At 34.8% G+C, this 22,537-nt stretch overlaps 1 protein-coding gene across 1 annotated transcript; it reads left to right on the forward strand.

The window, feature by feature from the left end:
* Positions 1-1,374: 1,374 nt before the first annotated feature.
* On the forward strand, positions 1,375-20,736 carry CCDC172 (coiled-coil domain containing 172; the record flags this gene model as incomplete). The annotated part of the gene is made up of 8 exons (XM_084290384.1): positions 1,375-1,453; positions 1,676-1,761; positions 4,782-4,898; positions 6,391-6,556; positions 8,584-8,685; positions 9,647-9,749; positions 19,777-19,864; positions 20,704-20,736. The coding sequence occupies 8 exons, from the start codon at positions 1,375-1,377 to the stop codon at positions 20,734-20,736; spliced, it is 774 nt and encodes a 257-aa protein (XP_084146510.1).
* Positions 20,737-22,537: the final 1,801 nt, after the last annotated feature.

Below are 22,537 nucleotides of genomic sequence, written 5' to 3' on the forward strand. Positions count from 1 at the left end.
AAAATAAGAACAGCTTTTTCACTACCAAGGCATCTGTACTCACATGTATATTGCTTTGCTTTTTGTGGTCAAAGATCTTCTAATTTCTGAACTTTGCTGCTGCAGTCTATTCTGACAGTAGCTCCTCTGAGGAAAACTCTTAAACAAAACAAGATTGTCAATAATCCTAATCTTTCTCAATGTTGAAAAGGCTGGAAGGGTATCGAGCTCCTTTCCTCCAGGCTTTCTCTACCTCAAAGCAAATAGGCCAACTTTGCATAGGTACGCCCTGTAGGGAATGCAGTTAGTTCTTTTCAAGACATAGGAACAAATCTTGTAATACGAATTATATTTTCAACTAGCTTTTTACATTTGCAGGTATTCCATTACGTAATGTACAAACCAAAAAGCAGCACAATAAACTCATCTGCAAGACTGCTCCAAAAGACTGTGTAACAGGTTAGACTCAGATCCTTATGTACAAAGCCCAGCTGGGATAGAAACTCTGTCCTGCCACGTTAACAGTGACGCAGCTGAGTTGAGCCTGATCACAGAAAATTCATTTTGATGTAGTCAGCTTTACTGTCTTCTTGGGGATTGTATGACAATTGCAGATTTTAGCCTACTTCCCTAACTGCTAAGGTTAGGCATCAGTCTTCAAAACACAAATAAATCTGAACAGCTACATTATTAAAAATGGATGATGAACACTCCACAGAAAAAAAAAAAAATAAAGGAAGGGGGAAGGAAAAAAAAAATCAAACCAGCTTTTGAACAACACAAGAACAATATAAATCATCTGGCCCCAGAGAAATAAAGTCAGAGCTGTTTGATCAAAACTCCCCAAACCCTGGGTCAGAATCAACGTTTCACAAATGCACTCAAGTTTGACAAGATTTAGCCAGTCAGATGCCTTTAGAATAGCCAAATATCTCCTATGTCCTGCCCCCTGCTCTGTTGCTTCTGTGCCTGCTTTTTTCCTATTTCCTGCCTGGGCTCCCTCAGCACTTGCTGTGCTCTCCCCAACCCAGCTCTTCATGTTTCCATCTGCCCAGGGTTCACCCTCACCCCCGCACTTTCCACAGCCCCTCCTCACTTCTTCTGCTACGGCTGGGTCCTGTCTTTGGAGGTGACTTCTCTTCGCGTTCTGGAGTTTCTTTCCAGACCCTTGGAGGAGCCATCCCCAGGGAGGCCAAAGCCAGAGGGCAGAGACGAGGCCTGGCAGGGCCCGGGGCTGAGCCGTGAGGGAAGGGCTGTGGCTTGGCCCATCCTCAGCTTCCCTCAGGACATCCATGTCTTTCAGCAACCAGCCCTCCACAAGGCAGTGAGCCCTGGAGAGCCCTCACACACCTGAAAACTTGCTCACACACACACACACAAAAAAAAAAGTCAGAAATGAACCTGGATGCTTTGTTCCAACAAATCCAGCTCACAGAGAAGCAGGCGGGGGAAAAGAGGCGCCTCATCCAACAAGGTCAGCCCCGTGGCTGACATCTTGTGGGTAGAGCAGCTACGCTGACCACGCTAAATGGCCTCTCCATTTTCCAGAGGATCCTAGGAAAAGCAGAGTGCCCCCACCACGCTATTGTGAGGGGAGCGTTGGCAAAAGCTTGGCAGGCAGCCAGCCTGGCTGCTGCTTGCCAGTGGCATGTTTTTATGTAACCACATGTGCTTACGGGTTTTTGTTGTGTTGCAGCTAAATTCGACATAAACCGAAGCCATGAGAAAATTAACCAAATGAAAGAAGAGCTGAGCACGGCAAAAATAACATTAGAAACTAAGGTAAGCAGGCATATTTATAGTACACATTATAATGAAATACATTATGTTTACAAGCATATGATCTATTCTTTTCAGAAATAGATTCATAAACATTTTCAAGGCATATGCTTCACCTAGTGAGTGAGAGAGCATTGAGAAAACTTACAGCATGTGTTTCTGTAGTGATCATTGTCAGAAAATGTATGTATTTCATGAGGGCAAAGGTATGTCTACGGCTTTCCTCTCACAAATGCCAGCCTTCAGACTGACCTCTGGATGTGTTCAGGGACTTTCTCACCTCAAGGCTAGACACATTTCCAGATAATACTTCCAAAATCTGGAATCACTGAAGACAGCACATGAAGTCATGCCTGCTCCCCTGGAAAAGAGCTGGGCAGGGAGCAGATTAACTGTTGAAGCATGGCGTGAGCAGCCCAGACTGAACACTCTTGGAGGTTGTTACAGCACTTGCTCTTTTACCATATGCATTCATTCAGGGGTCTGGAAACCATTCCTATTTTGTTCCCTGCCACTCCTTAAAGTTGTTATTTATTTCACAGAGAATATATGGAAAAATTCATTGTGTTTACTTCACAGGATCTTGAGTCATATACAAAGGATTCCTGGGTTCAGAGTTACACCAGGCCTTAGAGTTTTGCTAGGGACACTGAAGACAGGAAAGTTTCCAAATCTCTTTGGTGCTTTTAAGATTTTATTATGCTTTCCATTTATCCAAATGGAAGACATAGATTTAGATTTAAACTTTCAATTTTGCAGAACTTCTTCACCGTTAATACCTGTCAGTACAAGTGATTTAAAAATCCATTTGCTTGTGCCTGAAAGTGAAGTCTAAATATCATCCTTGTGCTCTTAAGTATCTGCATTGGTGGAATGTGTATGCACGACAAGAAAGCTTATGGAGTCTCCTTTGAAGTTAAAACTGTTGTGTCCTGTCATTTAAATAAACAGCTTCACGAACCTTTGGGAAATTACTTCACCTAGATGCAAAAATAAATGTTTTGGGCATGATTGTCATCTTTCCAAAAACAGGCTCTTTTGTCTTTTTTTGAAGGCTATATATTATGTATAGTAAATACCAACATTACTGTGATGGGGTCAGGAAAAAAAAACCTGAACAAATATACAAATATTTACTGTTATAAATTGTAAACCTTGCAAGCAGTTAGTCACATGTTTGCATTTATGCATGCAACAATCTCAGAGCCCAAAATAACTTAAATAGTAATTTATTTACTATTTAAATTTATTTAAATTTATCACAGATGGCTGGGTGTTGTTTGTTAGATAAAGTCCTTTGTAGTCTTCCTCCTACATTTATTTATGAACATCACTAGTTTATGTTTACAGTACTAATTTGTTATTGATGCATTGTGATTTACAATCAAGGTTTCTGCGGTAGGTATAGAATGTCCCAGGAGCACAGCTATTATTGTAAATGGCTAATGGGAAGAGCTGAAGAATTATTCCTAATTAAATCTTAAGTGCTTTACCCATCAGGATTAATAATATTCTAACTGGTGTCCACAAAAGTATATTTTACTTGCCTGTTTATTCTGACATTGATTCATTTATATATAGGACGTGATACAGAAAGTAAGTGGAATGGAAAAATGCATTGCAATCAGACCCTATTTTGGTTCAAAGATTATAGAGATATTTAAATTATTTAAAGTAATTTATTTTTCAGTACAGGAATTAAGTTTACATATGTCTAGAATAGTTTACGTAATTCAAATAACATTAAGCATTGCAGTTCAGCTAACGCTGTTCAATTTGTCCCACAACAAATAACTGTGCTTTATAAGCATAGATATCCAAGCATATGCATGCACAAGAGCTTATGCCTGAGCAAGCAGATGAGACTGAATTTAAAAGTGTTTTGACAACTATTTCACAGAGACTGCCTGTGGTCAACCAAAGGTTCCCAGGAAATGCTATTTATTTCCCCTGTTCTGTAAAATCAGTTAGCATGTAATTACAACCTGAATTATAGCATTTTGCCTTTCATGGCTGAATGATTTCTTCAAAAAAAAATCTATTGCTAATATATAGATTAAGTAGGCATCTTACAGATGGAGAAACTACACTGCAGTTAGTTATGTTCAATAATATAATTACAGTGCTATAAGATCATCTACTCTCTTTGAATTAAGATGCAAAATAAATATTGCTAAGGCAAGGAGCTCCTTGATGCTTATCATGCCAAACATATTAGGGATGAGAAAAAAGTCTGGTCCTTTCCTTTCTGATTGTCTCGTGCTAGTCTTAGGACATTTGATTCCATTATCGTCCTCCTTTTGATAACAGAGGCACTTCATCTGTACCCTCTCCAAATCATCTATATTATTTGTATCTTCTATCAGATAAATTGACATTTAAAATTAATAAAACTATAATTAAAGCTATATGCAAACTAGAAGTATAGGCGGTGGGCCTGGGGAGGACCTTATGACAAAACTGTCTTTAGACTATCAACAGTCTTACCATTATATTTCTTTAGCTAAGAAAAAAAAAAAAATATATGAGTTTTGTTCCCCCTTCACCTATGCAATACTAGCATTGCAGAGCTGATGACGTATACAGCCATTTAGGTAACTTCCATCAGAACAATGATGTTGGGCCTCTGACCCTCTGATGTTATTTTCTGCTTTGCTATGAGATGCAACAAGATGGAGGACACTGTACTAAGGCTGAGTAAAAGATTCTATGTGATCAATATTCTTCCTATTTTTAACCTGATAAGGTTTTGCCTAACCTGGATAAACTTAAAAAAATATTATTTTAGATAGAAAGGCCAGCAACAAATCTGTTTTTTAAAGAGAGAATTTTTTTCCAAAGCTTAGTGGTATAATGAAAGATTACTGGGGGAAGGGGGGGGGGAAGAGAGCTGCTATGCTTTTTCTAGTCCAGCAGCTACGCCAGCTGTGTTTTAACTGGGCCTAGATCCTTATTTCCAATATGAAAGTATATGAAATAATAAAACAATAACCTTATTTCATAACTTTGTTTTCTCTTGGAAGGTTCAGCATCTGTCTGAAAAAATGTTCTTCTTAGAAATTCTGAAGAAACATGAAGACAACTTAGAGAAACAGAAAACTGAACTTACTAATCAAAAAAGCATTCTTCATAAAAACTTTGTATGTTTCCAGCTTCAGCATTCAAACAGCTTGTTTGTACTGTATGAGTGTATTCAGCTTTAAATTTGAAAATATGGAAGAATTAATGTTATAAATCTGAATAATCCAATGTTATTATTATTATTTTTGACTCTAGCATACATAAAAATGTAAACATGGCTAAATTCCCACTTTGAATTTTAAATTTAGTTCTCGGCTTAATGATCAAAGGTAACGTGTGCTGCCTTTTATCGACAAAGCTGATTTAGCATTCTTAACTTCAGTTTCTAATTTCTGATATGACTGAATTCCAATTCTGACATATGAACTACTTTGTAAAAGTAGGAAAATCACACCTTAGTTTGGACTTCCTCAACCACAATAAAGCAGATTGAGAAGTATCAAAGGAAAATCTGAGGGAGGCCAATAGAATGTTTTAGGAATCACGACATTCCGCACAATCTCTTTGAGGCCACAATCAGCCAAGTCTTAAAAGGCAGCTACTTGCAACATACAGACAATAATCTTTTTAATTTACTCTCATGCTAACCTGAATATTGTCTTCCTCTTTCTTCATTGTGGATCCTTGAGTCTTTAGATGCTAAGTAAATCCATGCATGAGTACTCTTCTCTGCATATGTATTTGTGCTTCAAATCAACAGAGCTGAATTTTCAATATTCATTATGAATCAGCATTATCACCACTAAACCCTTAAGCAAATAATCATTTTAATTAAGTAATACTACTTCAGCATCCAAAGTATTCCCTATCTTAAATAGAGGAGAAAAAAGAAAAAGAAAAAGAAATAATATAAATATCATCACAAATATCATAGTAAGATTATTCAGTTAAAAGGCAAAAAAATTACTATCCTCTGAAGAAGCGTGAAATTTATTTAATTGCAATCAGTCAGGTTTGATATATAGATTCTTTCTTTCTTCCTGTACATAAGGTTATTTCTTTTAATTTAGTCCATTAAGATTTTTTTGAGGAATTTATTATTACCCTTGCCTTTAGATTTTTTCTTTTTCCCCAGAAAATTAAAGTGTCTGCCTATCAATTATAGCTTTCATAGTAGGTATCAATGGTGATGAAGCGAGTCTGCCTTCTGCACAGGAATAGACAACACCTTTAATTAATTTAATAACAATCTAAAAAAGAATAGCCATAGTATGCTACTGACTTTAAACAGAACTTGCTACTAATTTCAATAATGAGTTGAACTCAAAAACTGACACAAAAAAGCTGACACAAGTCTGTAACACAATCTGGTGATTTTAAAAATGTTTTTCTATGAAGAATATAACCTCCACTTTGTCAGGAAAAAAAAATACGACAGCAGACAAAATGATAGAGCTGTAGACCATTTTCATGTTCTCATAAGTCAGGAAAATAAATACATAGCGTGTGTAAAGTTTAAGGATAAATGATAAGTACGTTTCCCTCTGCTTAGCTTAACAAATACTTTATTTTTTTCATCTGAATACTCGGTTTTCCCTTTCTTTTTTTCAGACAGATGCAAAGAGAAAAATGACTGAAGAGGAAGATAATTTTGCTAGGGAAATAACGGAGTTTAACAATGAATATGGACTAACAAGTAATAGAGATCTTCTGATTAAAAAAAGAGCCAAGACTGAAATAAATGATTTAGAGAACGAGGCAGCTCTGTTAAAAAATGGTAAGTCCTATATTAAATGATTTCATCTTGGATTACCAGAGAATACAAATCAATAAAATATAGGTGTGCAAAACAATAATTTCAATCACATTCTCCTGCTGTCTGGAACTACCTCTTAGCACTAAAGTGAAAGAGAGTGGTCTGACATACCATGTTACACAAAGATTATTAAAGCCTTTTCTACTCTCCAACCTCTTCAGTCATTTCAAACCATAAGCATAAGGACCAAAATCATAAGGAGAAGCAGATCTGTAAAAGTTGCTCCCAATGTCTAATGTCAACTAGCACGGAGAGGCACTGCCATACATAACATACTATGTTAGGTTTGCAATGATTGTAGTCACCTTTGGTTGAATTTTGTAAATTTTCTTAGTTTCAGAAAATTATGTGCAGAGTTATCTGGTATGACTGGTCTTTTATAGCCAGAGTTTCTCTTTGAGTTAAAATACAGTATATGAGATTTCCCAGAACAGAGGGTCAGACCAAGAAACAATCCTTCAGCAAGGACACTGGAGTCATCATGGATCACAAGCTAAACACAAGTCAATGACATCAGAATATCGACACCATACTGAGACACAGAAACATAATTCTGACCTCTAAGACATGCAAAACAATCTTCCACTTTATTTAGGGCAGTTAAATTCTTAGCTGGAGTACTGTGTATCTAGTCTTGGATGTTGCATTTCAAGAAAACATGTGGACCTGCGGGAGACAGTCCACATGGGAACAGTGAGAGTGATCAGAGATTTGGAGGATGTAGGGGAAAAAAAGGAAAGAAATTGAACTATTTAAACTATGGAGGAAAAGATTGCTGGAAGATGGGTATCAGTCTTAAAATGTCTAAAGGGTTCTGGAAAAAGGAAAGTGATTCTTGATACCTGTAGTGAACTGAATAAAAAGTAGCAAGCTTAAACAACAGTAAGGAAGCATCTGCTGGCTGTTTGAGAAATTTTTCAAAGAAATAAGAGAAGTGAACAATTGAAACAATCTGCCTTAGGAAATCGTAGATTCTCCATTACCAAATGTCTTTAAAAGCAGGTTTTACAAGCATCTGTCAGAAGTGACAGAGGTATAGCTGACGCTATAGCCTTCAGGAGGAAGAAGGCTCCAGATGACCCCTCAAAGTCTTACCCAGTCTCATGATTCATCAGGTGTCAGCACTTTGTATTCCATGACTTCTGATGTAAAGTTACTGAAATAAAACTGTCTATCTGAGTTTGTATTTGGTTATACTTTCTGTATTTGATAGGTCTCTGATTCTGATCTACAACCGGAGAAAAAAAAAGTCTGTATTTGGTGGCACCTATTATTTTTAATGATTAATTTATTTGATAGAATTAAATATTCAGACAAATCTGATCAGTCAAATGGTCTCTTGAAGGCTAGATCAGCAGAACATGAAAGATGACTAACCTCCTCCTCTAGGTTCAGCTGCTGTCCCAATTACATCCTTTTTAAATTGCACATTTTGAGATACATCTTGTCTGGCTTTCTGACTGCTGCAGCCCTGAGCACACTATCAGCTAAAAGTGAACAGGATAAAATAACTAATAACAAGCAATTTATTTGAGGACATCTGGTTGGGTGGGGAGGGGAGTGGATGACAGTTAATTCCAGATGCTGTCAACACTCTGGTTCAAGCACCCATAACACTAAACAAAATATGTTGTGGTGTTTTCCTTTTAGTCCTGCTGAAAGGTGTTTATTTATGACCTATTCAATAAGTCATCTTCCTTTATAGCTGAAGTAACTCTAAAGCAAAAGATCTGCAATTATTTTTATGCCCAGTCAACAAAACATGTAAACATCTTAAGAACATTAAAAAACATTTCTTTTCACAATGAGGAATACATTATATAACATATTTCCTGTGAACTGGGTTAGATACAACTGATGTTGGTTGTATTTAAGGTTCTTTTTCAATAGATAAAGATGAGTAGAAGTAGTAAAGAGTATTTAAGTTTATATTATGAAGACTAAAACTGCAATGCATTTTAACTTAAAATATATTTTTTTAATTTTAGAAATGGAGGCAATGGAACATAAAAGTGTTCAGTTAAATGCTCTCCAGCTGCAGAAGAATGAATTAAAGCAGGAATTATTTACTCTCCAAAATGAACTCAAAGGTGCTCTTGATAATCACTTGTTGTGGTAATTATTTCTGTCTTGACAAATGATTCTGCAGAATCCTTTCTGTCAAGTTATTTTTCTCAGCAAAAAGAAATCATAGAAATAAGACTTTTTATAGTTTATGTTATGTAATACATCATTTTAAAATATGTTTGTAACAAGTATTGTGGATTTCATTAAGATTTATATTGAATGCCACTGATAGTGAGGCATACAGTTTTGCAGAATCGTAACCTATAAATATGAAAAAGAAAATTCTACTTTTGCTAGTAAGACAAGTACTTAAATGGAGAATTACATGTTTCAAAGTGAACTTAAAAACAACCTAAGTGTTGTTTAAAAGCCATTTACCTGTAATTAAAGAATGTTACTAAAATTCGAATGTTTACGCAACATGGCTTGGACTGATAGAGGACCAAGCCAAAACTTTCTCTGAGTTCTAAACTCAGCTGTTATTTTTTACTGACATTTGTGTATTAAAGGCAATGCATAAAAAAAGAGATCCACACACAAGGCTGGCAAGAAGGTGTCAAATACACAAGAACCCCAGTAAAAGAAACAACTATTCAAAGAGAACCAGCAAAGGTTCCATTTCATAGGTGATGACAGGCAATAGGAATTATTTTGAAATTTGGGTTAAAAAAAATCTAAAAATGGTTTAATTTCCTTTTTTTGCAAATGTATAAGTAACATGTAACAGTAAATGAGCTAGGAAGGACAGGCTATAAATATGGCCACAGATTGTTTGGGAAAGTGAACAAATTTTTCTAAAAGATTGTAGTGTATATACCGATTACAACAGTAAAATAATACATGTTCATTATTCGGGTGCCTTTATCCTACATTTTCACAGAAAAAAAAAAAAAAAAAAAAAAAAAGATAAATTTAGTAAATGCAGACTGTCATTGAATATGCATGATTAATAAAACAATAATGATGTTATAAATGTATGTTTAGACCTTGAGAAATTAATCAAGGAGGCTGAAGGAACAACAAAACATTTAGAAACTGAGAAAGTCCAAGTCACTGAAAAACCTCAGACCGATCCTGAATGTTTAAGGTAAGAGTCTCATGTTAGTAGATTCTTAAATATAATTTTAGGTCTGTAGTTCCAGTTCCAGTAGTAATGACTATTTTTTGTATATTCCTATACAATTTATTGGAAATCAGAAGAACCAATTGTGTTTATTACAGAACACAAATTCCCCTTGTTTATTACAGCCTTTCACCCTTACATACATGCTGCAATGATCTAAAAACTGAAAGCATTTGCAAGGAAGTCACAGTCATACTTGGAGGGTGGGCAAAAGCCTGCTCCATGAGTGGTAGGTTTCTTCAGTCTTTGTAAAAATAGTGGTGGTGGTACAGAGAATATTGAGGAACTACCCATCATGCTGTATGTACTGACTGCCCAAATGATGATGGACTGGATGGGCCACAAAAACCTCTTTAGATCAGGCGTGCTTTGCACTGAACTTAATGCAGATTTATTTTCTCTGCTGTCCCTGCCATCAGTTCTAGTTTGACTTCTAATTAAGCTAGTTTACAACAAAATCTTGAAGATTTAAACAAGACAGAAGACCTTGCACAGTCTCCCTTAATAGTCAATATTGCTCCCCAGGAAGCGAGTAGTCATGACTCATTTGTTGTCAGCTTGCTCAAGTGTGACATTTACATTTTCACCATACACAAAAGCATGTAATGGACTTTAACAAAAAAAAAAAAAGAAAAAAAAAAAGTTTCAATGCCAAAAGCCCCCCATCACAAAAGTAACTCTTTTTCTAATTTTATGGTGCTCCATGTGAAAGTGCCTAGGGGTGTTTAAAAATATTTAATAGACAATGCAAATTCCTCTTAGAAGAACTGGTCCAAATTATTCTCTAACAGAAAATATTAGGGAAAACAGAACTTTTGTAACATCACCCTTTTCTCCTATACATTTATTTGTTCTTGACTAAAATAAATATAGTATATTTTTCAGAAATCTTTCAATGAAGAAATAAAATTTAGCAGGGAACTCTGGGCATTTTTCTGAAAGATGATTTGTTAAAGACCAATTTTTTTTTGCTGAATACCAGTTTCTGAAAGAAAAATGATATATCGGCCCTATTACTGACTCTCTACAACCTCTTACATGGCTCTGAGACATAGCCAAAATTCCCTCAACATAAAAATTAATTAGCTTACAATTCTGCATACAGTAGCAAAAACTTTGCATTCAACATATACATATAGGACAGTGTAAATAATAATAACAGTTGCAATTCTGTTGCAGTTGTAAGATAGGCCATAATAATGCACTACTTTACATTATTCATTCCGCCATAATATATTAGGTTTTGTGATACATGAGGTTGTCAGCTTTCTTCTAAATAATACACTTCCCGTGGATTAGTTTACTGCCATAATGCCACTTAATATTCAAATCGTCATAATTAGTTTTCTGTAACAGGTTTCCTGTGTGTAAGTTACAGAAGTAGCAAGCAGCAATACTTTAAATCCCCAGCTCTGCCACTGATTCACTGTGAGATCCCAGGCAAGTCATTCAAGCCCATACATGTCTATCTTTTTACCTAGTAAAATTAAATCACAGCTCCATGGAACTACAATTTTATACCTAGGTTGAAGACAAAACAGGGGATAAAATATGCTGAATTTTAATAACTAGAAAAACAGCAAGTGTCATTTACAGCTAAATCAAGAAGGATGATGAGATCTTTTACTTCATGAAGTGCCTAATTTTGTGGTCAGGATTAACTTACATTATTTGATAATTGCATGTAGTGCAAAATATAAAGTGCTACTGCTACTGTTACTACTATCATGAAAAGCAAACACTCATTATGGTGTAACTATACTGCAGTTTGTTTATATGTTTGCATTTCAGATACTGGACATAATTTATGGCAGATTTGTCTAAATCCTAATTTATCTTGCTCTGGCCTTTGATCTCATATATTTGTGCTTGATAGAGAAAGAAAGCTTTGAACAAGTTAACTCAGCTGCCAGAAGCAGCAGAGCTACGTCACTGCACTTCTGTCAGCACTAATAGATTCTGCTTTTCTGTTGCTTGCTACGCAGGCAATCCTCATTTATCTACTTCTCTATGTCACAGCACTGTGCTGTTTAGAAGTATCCCATATCCCACACCTTTTTATCCTTGTACACCTCTTACCATTTTTATTTTTTTTTAAACCTATTAATGACTTCATCTGGGCTATTGAATTAAGAAAATGAAAGGTAATTTAAAGTATGTTACAAATAATACAGTATATATAGCCCTTCTGGGAGGACCTAACTGCCCTACAATACTTACAAGGAGGCCATCAAGAAGACCAGATTTTCTAAAGAAGGTTTTCTTTTAATGAAGGCTTCTCCCCCACACCTTCTGTTTCCCCCAAGTCCTCCTTCCCCCATAGAGAATCTATTGCAGGAATATAGTTTTAGTTTTTACTGAAAATCATATATAGTATACATTATACAGAGAGGAATATTTTGACAGAACACAAGCACCGTGGATCAAAAATTCATACTTTTTCTATAAAGCACAAAATTTGATTCTGTCTTTTTTATGATGTAGGAAGCCACAACATTTTTTAAATGGCAAAAATACCAACGTGTTTAATGCTTCCTTAGAACAAACATGAGAGACAGTCAGCATCAATAACCTGATATATGTAGCTCCCAGGCCACCCTCTAAGTCTGTTATTGGATCACATACCTAGTCCCAGCTTAAAAATCAATATCAAAAGTAGCTGGCAAGGCAAGAATCTTCATTACAATTAAGTATATATCTTAAAGTAAATTGCATTTCACCTGAAGAGTGTAGCCAGCTAATTCAAATTACAGCAATTTATCTTTGATCTGAGAAATATGCCCTATACCATATCTGCAGTTTCATAAAATTTCTCCCAAATCCATCAAAGAATTACAAAAGGTCGTGAGAAGCACACACTGTTAATTCCACCAGCTACTGCTATTGCATTTACAAGGTTGTTCTAATACTAATAAGGCACTGGAAAAAGCTAACTAAACTTTGAATGTTGAGTAAAGATATAGTTATGGATAAGGACTAAAGAAAATTTAATTTATTTTGAGTATGTACTTCTCCAAAAATTAGAGAAAAATATATTATGGTTTATTTTCTTTTATTTTTATGAGATATAGCAGTACTAAAAGCACTATAGAAGTACTAAAAGCACACTTTCAAAATCCAGCATTTTAATAGATCTTCAATTCTGTGCTTGCCTCTCAAGCCCTTCCCTAGAAGGAATGTTTTCTGACAAAACACTGACAACAACATGATCTTATTTCACGCTGAAATACACTGGGAGGAGTCATATGATCAGGAATGATTGTAAACTGTGCCAGCAATAGCTCTCATGCCAAAATTTGGTAGTAGCAATTAAGGCAGGACTCACTGAGCCATTCCAGCTAAGTTAAAAGAGTCTAGTCTACCAGCATCCTGAATGTTCAGGTCAGTGAAGTTCTTTGAGATCAGGGAGTGTCCCAGCTTCTTGTTAGCTAGGGAGAACTGCTGCCAGCAGTACTACCAATCGCAGAAACCACATTCCATGACTCGCTGCTATACTCTGCCTATCACTAACTCCTGAACTTTCATAATTTCAATCATACAGTCCTTGTTTAAAGTTATCACACAGAGTAGATGAAAAAACTATTTTCTGTACCTAAGTTAATCATCCCCATCACAACTAGGAATGTTCCACATGCTTCAATAGTTTGATAGCTGCTTTTATTTTTATTGATTTATTTTTGATCTCAACCTGCTCAAAAAATTCTGCAAAATTTTACAACTCTACAGTGTTGACTCTCTAGCTTCCTTCTTGACAGACTACAATGACTACAAATTCAAGATAAGGTATAAAGTACATTGCATTTTGCATATAAAAAGATACACCAAACCTTTGACTTCCAGTTACATTCCAAGCACATATGTGGGATATACTGACTGCTGTATATACAGGCTTGAATGTTCAGTGGTAAAAGAGTTATTTAGAGTCTTTATTTTTTATTTTTTAAGAGAATTTTTTTTGATTTTTCATTAAAAGCGATGATTTCATACAGCATTTAGAAGTTTTTTAGTGCAATCTTAGGTGTTAGTATTTTTTTCCTATGCTGAACTACATTCTGATTTTGCTTAATTTATTATTGAATTGAAATTAATGAGTGTATTCCTTAAACTTTTCCACTCTTTCTGAAACTTTTTTCACAAAATACTAAAATGTTACTGAGCACAAAAAGAGAATTTAAAACACTGAAACTGTTATTTTGCTTACTGTTCCATTTTAGTAACTAGCAACATTCTGGAAAGCTAATGAGAGGAAAAAAAGACTTGGAAAATAAGAGACTTTAAGCCCACTTTAAGCCATTAAAAGAAATAAATTTATAACAACCTGAATTCCCTCAATACTTGTGAAAACAAAAATATAATTAAAACCTTTTTTTTTTTTTCCTTATGTATTGTTAATTTAGAATTGCAATACATTTTAGTTGCATAATTTCCACTCAGAGAACTTTTGAGATTTTTGTTGATGATGCCATCTTGATTGTTAGTCTTAAAAGCTAAATTCTTCATGCTTGTCAGCATCCTTCCTGCAGGTCTTGACAGCATAAAGTGCTTTCTTACTGACATGAACTAAAAGTGCTTTTGCTTCAGTATCACTGAATATTATCAGTTGTAAAATGCTATAAACAAAGTAATATACCCAAAAAACAAACACATACAAATTTTTCTTGCTTGCTCTCTCTTCAAGACACTTTACCCTATTCTTCAACATGGGCTCCCTGACAGTCAGAAGTCTCATATCTGGATGCATAATACAGAGATACCTTTAAGAAAAGAGGGCTTTTTCAGAAAAGATGTGCAATTAAAATAAAAAAATGTCATCATCTACTCTGCTAATGCCAACCCCACACAGAAATTTGAGAGAACTTTGTCAACAGCTCTCTTGAGTCACATTTCCCAGGCTGGTGGCAAGTAGCATCACTTAAATGGAACAATACAGAAACAAGCAGAGCCTTTCACTAATACCATCAAATTCCTAACTATGGCATTTAACTATTATATTTACTATAATTACTTTCCGTATTAATTATCTTGTTTAGTGATTTTCGATTTGTGCATTGTCTTATGAAAAGCAATCCAGAAATAATTTTAACTGAAGTTTATAAAGACTAAGAGCAGACAGTTTCTACCTAAAATGTATATTTTTCACACTATTCTAAAAGGTAGACTAAGGATTTATTTTTTTTTCTTCAAAATGTGAATTTCTGTTCTACTTCATAATCACAGTAGCAAAGGGAAATGCATGGGCAGCTCACTTTGTAAAAATAGTTCAAGGCATTGCATATTACATAATTCCAAGAGATATAGGATTGCTTCTTAAACTTTGGAATACAGAAAGAGAAACTTCATTGCCAAAATTAGGAAGGAAAAAGTGATGTTTTCTTTCATCTAAATCTTACAAGAAATACGCTCATTAGAGCTGAACAAATGTTTTGTGCTAACAGTGGACTGCCTAAGGCCAAGATTCTGGTGTTTTTGAAAATAAATTTTCAATTTAATTTTATGTTAAATTTTATATCCAGGAAATATCAATCTCTGGAGTAATATATGTGGTTCAAAATGAGTTTTTTAATGACAATCACTGAATTGATTTTTTCAAGCTTTCTTTTTAACAGAAGTACCCTGTGGAACTATTATATTTTGAATTATGTTTAAAAAAAAAGTTTCAATTATAAATTTCAGTATGGATTTAAAAGAAGTAGATTAAATCTGAATAATGATATCTTTCTCTGATAGGACAACTGATTGGTTATACAAAGAAAAATGCAGTATCATCCATCTAGGTGCATGTGAGGTATTTGTGTGAAGTATTCCATGTGGGAAACTATTAGTTAAACTGGAGAAGACACATTAAAAATTTTGAGTAAGGAAATGACTGATAGAAATAACAGTAATAGGGCTGAAAAAATACATAAATAAAAAGAGCTGGAAGAAGGTAACTGCAGTCACAGCTGATTTTGTCCAATTTTTAAAATAATAACTATGGAATAGAAATTGATTTTAAGAAAATAGCATGAAGAACTCTAGTCCTTGCAGAATGAAGTAAATAAAAGAGAGAAGGAACGTAATTATATACAGGAGGAGAAATGTAATTATATATATTAATATATAATATTATATATTAAGTACTTGTACTTAGGACTTCACTACTAGATACCCGGAAGCAAAGGAGCGGGGCCTTAGCATACTATGTTATCAGAAGATAACTATAAACAATGAAAGCAAATATAGCTGTGGAAAAAAAATAAAAGCAAGAGTTATTTCCCACAAAAAATACATGAGTTGTAACATCGCTGACTCAGCATAACTGAGGTCAAGGCAACCTCAGTTGGAATACTGTGTGGTAACTTTATTTGTAATGCTTCATTTGGAATCTCTCCCCTATTTTTCTTTAACATTATTCCATTTATTTTTATTTACATTACATAGTTCCAGTTGTTACGTAGCCTAGTATATGGTTTGCTTTTGTTAGTTTAATCTTCCTGCTAGTATTTATTATTACTATTTCTGCTCCACTGAGCACATACTCCTTTCTTCAATCAATTGATAATGCTATGAAATTCATTGACTTCTTCAGCTGTATCAATAGTATTTTCTGTTTAATAGCAAATTGTAGATTCCCAGCAAAATCTTTCACTCACTTTAGAATCATACACATTAATTTAGTCCCAGACCTGAACTGAGACTGAATGGCCCCAATGCATTAGCTCTGCTTTTCCTTGAGACAGTAAACCAGTCTTTTATTCTTTTCTTCAGTTTATTTAAAGTCTTAACAACCTTGATAAATGTTTCTCCTGTCCTTGCTGGTAAAGTTCAGGAAAATCAACATAGATACTCTGGAAGTTAGGGAACTTTCAGTTTTGTGTCATAAATTCTATTCCCTGTATACCAGAATCAAGCAATTCTGCTTATAATACCCTAATGTTTTCCCTCGTACATATGGTTAAAAAATAGAATAATGATCATACACAAGTCAGAGGCAAGAAGAACAAGGAAAAAAATATTTTTCTTGTCTCATTGAAACATAAGCAAAAAAGAGTCTGTTCCTTTTGCAACCCCAGCAATTACCAGGTTGGATCTGTCTTCCACTTAGACAAAAAAGACCTCTAAAATGCATATTCACAAAACTATTTCTGCTTTGAGACCTCTTTACACAAAAATCATTTTCTTAGAGTGCAAGTTTTGGCTACTAAGTCTTGGTTCAGTAATACGAGCCTGTGGATGACTTTCAGAGGAATCTGTCTGACAATAATATTTTTTTCATCACAGTTCAATTCATAATACCAACAACTATTGATTTCACTATTATTTTTCCAATTTACCTTCTGCATATACAGCTAAAATTCAAGTAGAGTGCATATCAGCCACAAACACCAATGATGTTTAATAGATGTGCTCATTTCAAAGCTGCAAAATCGATCATCTTCAGTGATCTCCATCTTCATCTCTTTGTCAGTTCTAGCATTTGAGAGTAATGTAAAACAGGCCACTGATGGTTGAGTAGTTTTGGGCGAGCTAGCATCTGAAGAAAAAATCTGATGCTTTTGTCCCACCTACTTGATTTAAATACCAGTAATAAAACATAGCCTTATCTTCAAGAAGGTTTTGCAAACCTCCTTCCACAAACATGGCATTTCCAGCCCACTTAGTCATTAGAGCCCATTCCCTGTGATTCTGCAACTTACTAATACAGCGTCAATCCAGTGTAATGAACTTTTTTTTAAAAGATACCTTTGATTGCCCTCTAGAAGATCAAAGTGCTAAAAATAAGAACAAAGGATGTGGAAGATGAAAAAATAATTTATCTTTTCAGTTTTTGTTGTTGCTGTTTTGTTTTTTAAACAGATTTGCTGTTTATCATAGTTGTAAGGAGGGTATAATTGTCATATTAATCCTTGTTCTGGCAAAAGGCACATCTCTTTCCATTTCCAAAGGTGACAGATAACCCGCCCTACATCTAGATAGTATAGTTCCGTGAATAATTGGTTTGCACATTTGATTCGATAGTGAAAAGATGAATATGAGTATCCTGTTTATCTTAAGTGTAAAATAAAAAAGCTAAGTCTGCTTCCAGGTTAAGCATTATTTTGAATAGTTCCATTGTCTCACATTCCTTCTGGTAAAACTTCATCATTTATTCAGTGAGTCAGGCATCTCCAGCGCATTAATTGTGTAGACTGCAGCCTAACAGACAGCCCTTGTTTTGTGAGTATAATATTCCTGGCACATACTTTAATTATCTAGCTTCTAAATAAGAAAGAAGGAAGACCTGAAAGCAAAATCAATTGATTAATGTAAAAATTAAGCACCACATTTGAATAAATGACTTCTATCACCACTACCTGATACTATATAAGGAGTTGTCCTTTCGTCACATTTAAAAGTTCTATAAAATATTTTATATAAAATTTAAAAATCCATATCCAAAACTTCACAGAAGCACATCATCGATAGTAATTAATTCACAACCCCAAGACACAAATTAGCAACTGTTATTGGTTATTTTCTCATTTTTTTGTCCTTAGCATACACCTTCACATGGATGGGTATCATTCTTAGTTGACAAGCTGCAAACAGGCTATGCATCAATGTTCCAACGTGGAATACAATGAGAGAACGTTTTCTCAGAGATTAAAAAAAAAAAAAAAAAAAAAAAAAAAGTCAGCCTGTTAAAGTAAATTCAGCAAAGCAGGGCTTTTTTTTTTTTTTTATTTTTTTCTTTTTGGTGTGTCCGTGTGTGTGTGTGTTTGTCTTAAATTAGGGTTCTAAAATCACAGTAGCGGAGAGCACAGAGAAAAAATGAGGAGGGAAGGCAATGAACTTAACCTGATTTAACCAAGATCAGAAGCTGATCTTAGACCTTGAACTGAGCTTCTCTCAGTGAAAATTTCTCCTGGCCTACAGAGCATTAATCTAAACCAATATAGTCAGTGTTGTGCAAAATTTAGGCCTCTACTTTTAGCAGGACCAATGACTCAAGTATTTCCTGAACACTGATATTCCCTTTGGAATATCTTTTTCTATAAAGGACTTTTTCCCCCAAAAATAAACTATATTTTCTGGTTTTAAAAACACTGGATTTGTGAGCATTGTTTGTAGACAGCGTTAGGTAATCCCCCTGTCTCTTTTCATTCTATGAAAATATTTGGAGAAGAGCTGCAGTGACTCAGTAGCTGCAGCAATTGAGAATAAAAACATTTGGTTTTATTAATTGTTTCCATACTGATAGTAAAATCAGGAGCTATTTGTAAAAACTGCTTTATGCCTGCAAGAGACAGAAGCCATAGGGGCTATCATATAAACTTGAAAGAACGGGGAAAACCCAATCCTCTCTTGAATGGGAATAATCCCTATATTAAAAGTAGTCCTCACTGTAGAGAAGATAGAGAATTTCTGTCTGAGACTATTGGGAAAGCAGTCAGGAAGGGCTGGAGCAGTGGGGAGAGAACAGCAGCAACAGCCAAGGAGCCTGCGGACGGGCACGGAGCGAGGGCTGCACGAGAACTGCCCCCTGTGGTCAGTCAGAGGCCCCGTCTAATCCGATACTCTGTCCTCGCCAGCAGCTCCGAGTGGATGCCCAAGTAAAGTAAGAACAGGACCATATGGTATTTCCCAACTATCAACACTCAAGCTCACATGTTTAAATAAGGAAAATGATGACTAATGAGGCTATAAATCTTTTATGGTTTATAACAGCATAGTCTAGAAATCTGTCTAATGAAGCACTGTTAGTCGAGATATACTGTGTAAAAACCCAAACTGACATTTTTCGAGGTTCCTCACGTTGCCACCACAACTGGCAGTGATGGATGAAATCCAGTGATACTGCGTGAGAGTGGCATACTGACTGCCAACTACAAAACTAGCAAACTTAAGTCCTGATCATGCAAATGGATCAATGAGGGTTGTCTCACATAAGTCAACTTGACGACTGGGTCCAAAGCTGAACAACGTAATCCAAACAGCCGTTCCCTGATTTATTTTTTGTTTTTGAACATAGGCTTAAGAAAGAATTGGAAAATTACAGAGATGATGATTGGGAAAGTATCTACGAGACTCTTCGAACGGAAATTGAAATTCTGCAAATGGTATGCCATTTTCCCTACATATTTTAAGTGTTTGATAATCTTGGTTCTAAATGTGTAATTTAAGATGATTAACAGTGGTTTTAGATAAGCGGGTTTTTCATACTACGTACACAGCCAAACATCCTTGCATTGCAGGTGCACTCGATTCTCATTTGTTTTACCCTATTATTTCCAAATGTCCAGGAATATCATTTCTCATGGAAAAAAAGAAGCACAGAAAAGAATTTAAAGATACATTTTTAGCACAAGACCTATTTGGGAGACTAGCACTAATCATTAATTTCTTGAAAGCTGCAAAAAGAGTAGGCATTTAGGAGATAATTTAATCTTTAATTCCAGCTGTCAGTTAAATGAAAGATGGGAATATTAGAAATAGGGCTATAATAGCATCCTTTATGGAAGTATTTTGTCCACTCACAAGTTCTTCACAAAAAAAATAAAGTGTGTTTTCCTCTAAATGTCAATCTTAACTTCAAATTTCTTGATTGTCAGTCTGTGAAATAATACAAAGATAAAAAAACATTTTGAAGTCCCATTTTTGGAAATTAAAGGTTTTTAAAGGTTCATTTCAGAGCCCCTGATTGAGCTGCATGAAGATGCAGCTGCTACTGTCATCAGTAGCAGAATATCAGTCATGGAAAATTTGTATTACTGACTGTCATGATGATTTTTAAATTTCTTTTGGAGGAATATAACTTTCTTTTACTTCATCCATTAATTTTATTATGCTCGTCAAACTTCAGAAACAAAACAGCATAATGTTTAAAAGCTTCTCTGTATAGAACACAGTGAACTTATTTGACTGGATTTTCTGTAATTCAATTATTTCTGTTTTCTAGAAGCTATCACAAAAAAAGTCTTCAGACAAGTGAATAATATGCAGTGTATCATATGAAGTGTCACAGAAGCTAATCTTTGAGAGTTTTAAAACAATTTTACGCAGGCTCTATCGGCATGCCTTTTGGTGCTGTTTGGTTAAACCACAGTTTGTATCTGCCTTTAATTTACATTAAAATCAAATTTTATTCATTTAAAAGTGTGGGGCTTTTTTTGTGTGTGTTTTATCCTCCCTCAAGTTCAACAGCTATCCATATTTAGTTTCTTCGTTGTTGCCCATGAATGGGCAACACAGTCTACTACACGCACAGCCAAGTTCCTATAACACAAGCTTTGTTTTCTACGTACTGTTTTTTAGAATGAACACTTTCCTTTTAAGGTAATGATGCGGTCTCATTTGAGAGGAAGACTAGTGTTATCATCGAGAAATACTTAACGGGACCTGTGGGCTATTTAGGTTATATCTGACAATGCAATCCCATAACAAACTCTCTGAAACAGCTCAACTCTAGTGATACTGGATGATTGCCCAGAATAGTTTACAAACCCACTGATCAGTAGATGCCTCCAGTTATGGTAAACCATGAGTGAATAATCTTCACTAGTTTTTCTACACCAAGAGCCCTCCAAGCTCCATCATTAACAGAACTGCAAGATATATTTTATTAAGAAGGTAGGAATTGATCTTTTTGGAAACTGACCAAGTTCTGCCTGAGATGTAGAAAGGTGTTTTTTCCCCTCTCATGACACAGCTGCAGTTTAAAGACTGGCAAGGTTTGATCTGCAGCATCAGTATCAAAGAGTATTCTGATCCACCGGGTTAACTAGGATAATTCCAAGAGGTTGGAACTATATTTCTTAATAGCCAGTGCTGTCGGAGCAGAATTCTCTATAAATTTTGTCTCTTCCCTAAAGAAGATCCTTGTAGGATGTTATTAATTTTAAACAACTTTAAACAACTAATCCCTTTTCAGAGACATTTCTGATTCCAGAAAACTAGTTGCAAGCTTCAGATGTATGTAGTCATTTATTTGAATAGCTATGAAGGCCTAAATTCTTGATTATTTTAGCAGAATGACAGCATAACTATAGCACAATTTGTATTAACAATTCAAATAGCTAGAACTCTCTGAATTGATAGAACAGCAAAACAAGAATAAAGCTCACCAAAAAAAAAAAAAAAAGCAGAAATCAATATAAATTTTATTGGGCTAAAGAAATCTCTCAACAACTATAAAAAATATTTAATGCTGGACTAAACCAGCTGTTGCAGGATAAAACAAACTAATTGCTGCAAGTATAAAAATACACTTGTCACCACTGTCTCATGATTAATATAAACTGGGACCAATATAATACTTCTGTCTGGAGAACTCAAAAAAAAAAAATTAAGCAAAAAATGTGTTTCATGGATTTTCTTTAAAATTCTTAATCCAGAGGTGATTAATCTTTAAAGTAAACAGTGAAAAATAAGCAAATCTCATCCTATTTAATTAATGTTACAGAACATTGCCAAGTTACTATAAAAATACACACAGTTATTATGAAAAAAAATCGTTATTGCACAGATGACAAAGAATTTTTATTTTTTAGCATACTTACACACCTAGCATTTCACAGCCTCTGAGGCCAGAAGAAGTAGTTGTCCCTTTTTTAATGACAAAATAGAATAAAAAATCAGTGCCATAGAAATATTGAAGCAGTTAGTGAGAAAGAGGAAGAGAGTCACAGAAGAAAAAAAAAAAAAAGCCATCTTAGATTAAAAAAAGTATAGGAAAATTAGCCATGCTTCTGCTTTGGACCTAGGAACAGTTGTTTGTTAGGGGAAAACAGAAA

Source organism: Netta rufina (genome assembly GCF_964035555.1).
Source record: "Netta rufina genome assembly, chromosome: 7".
NCBI lineage: Eukaryota > Metazoa > Chordata > Aves > Anseriformes > Anatidae > Netta > Netta rufina.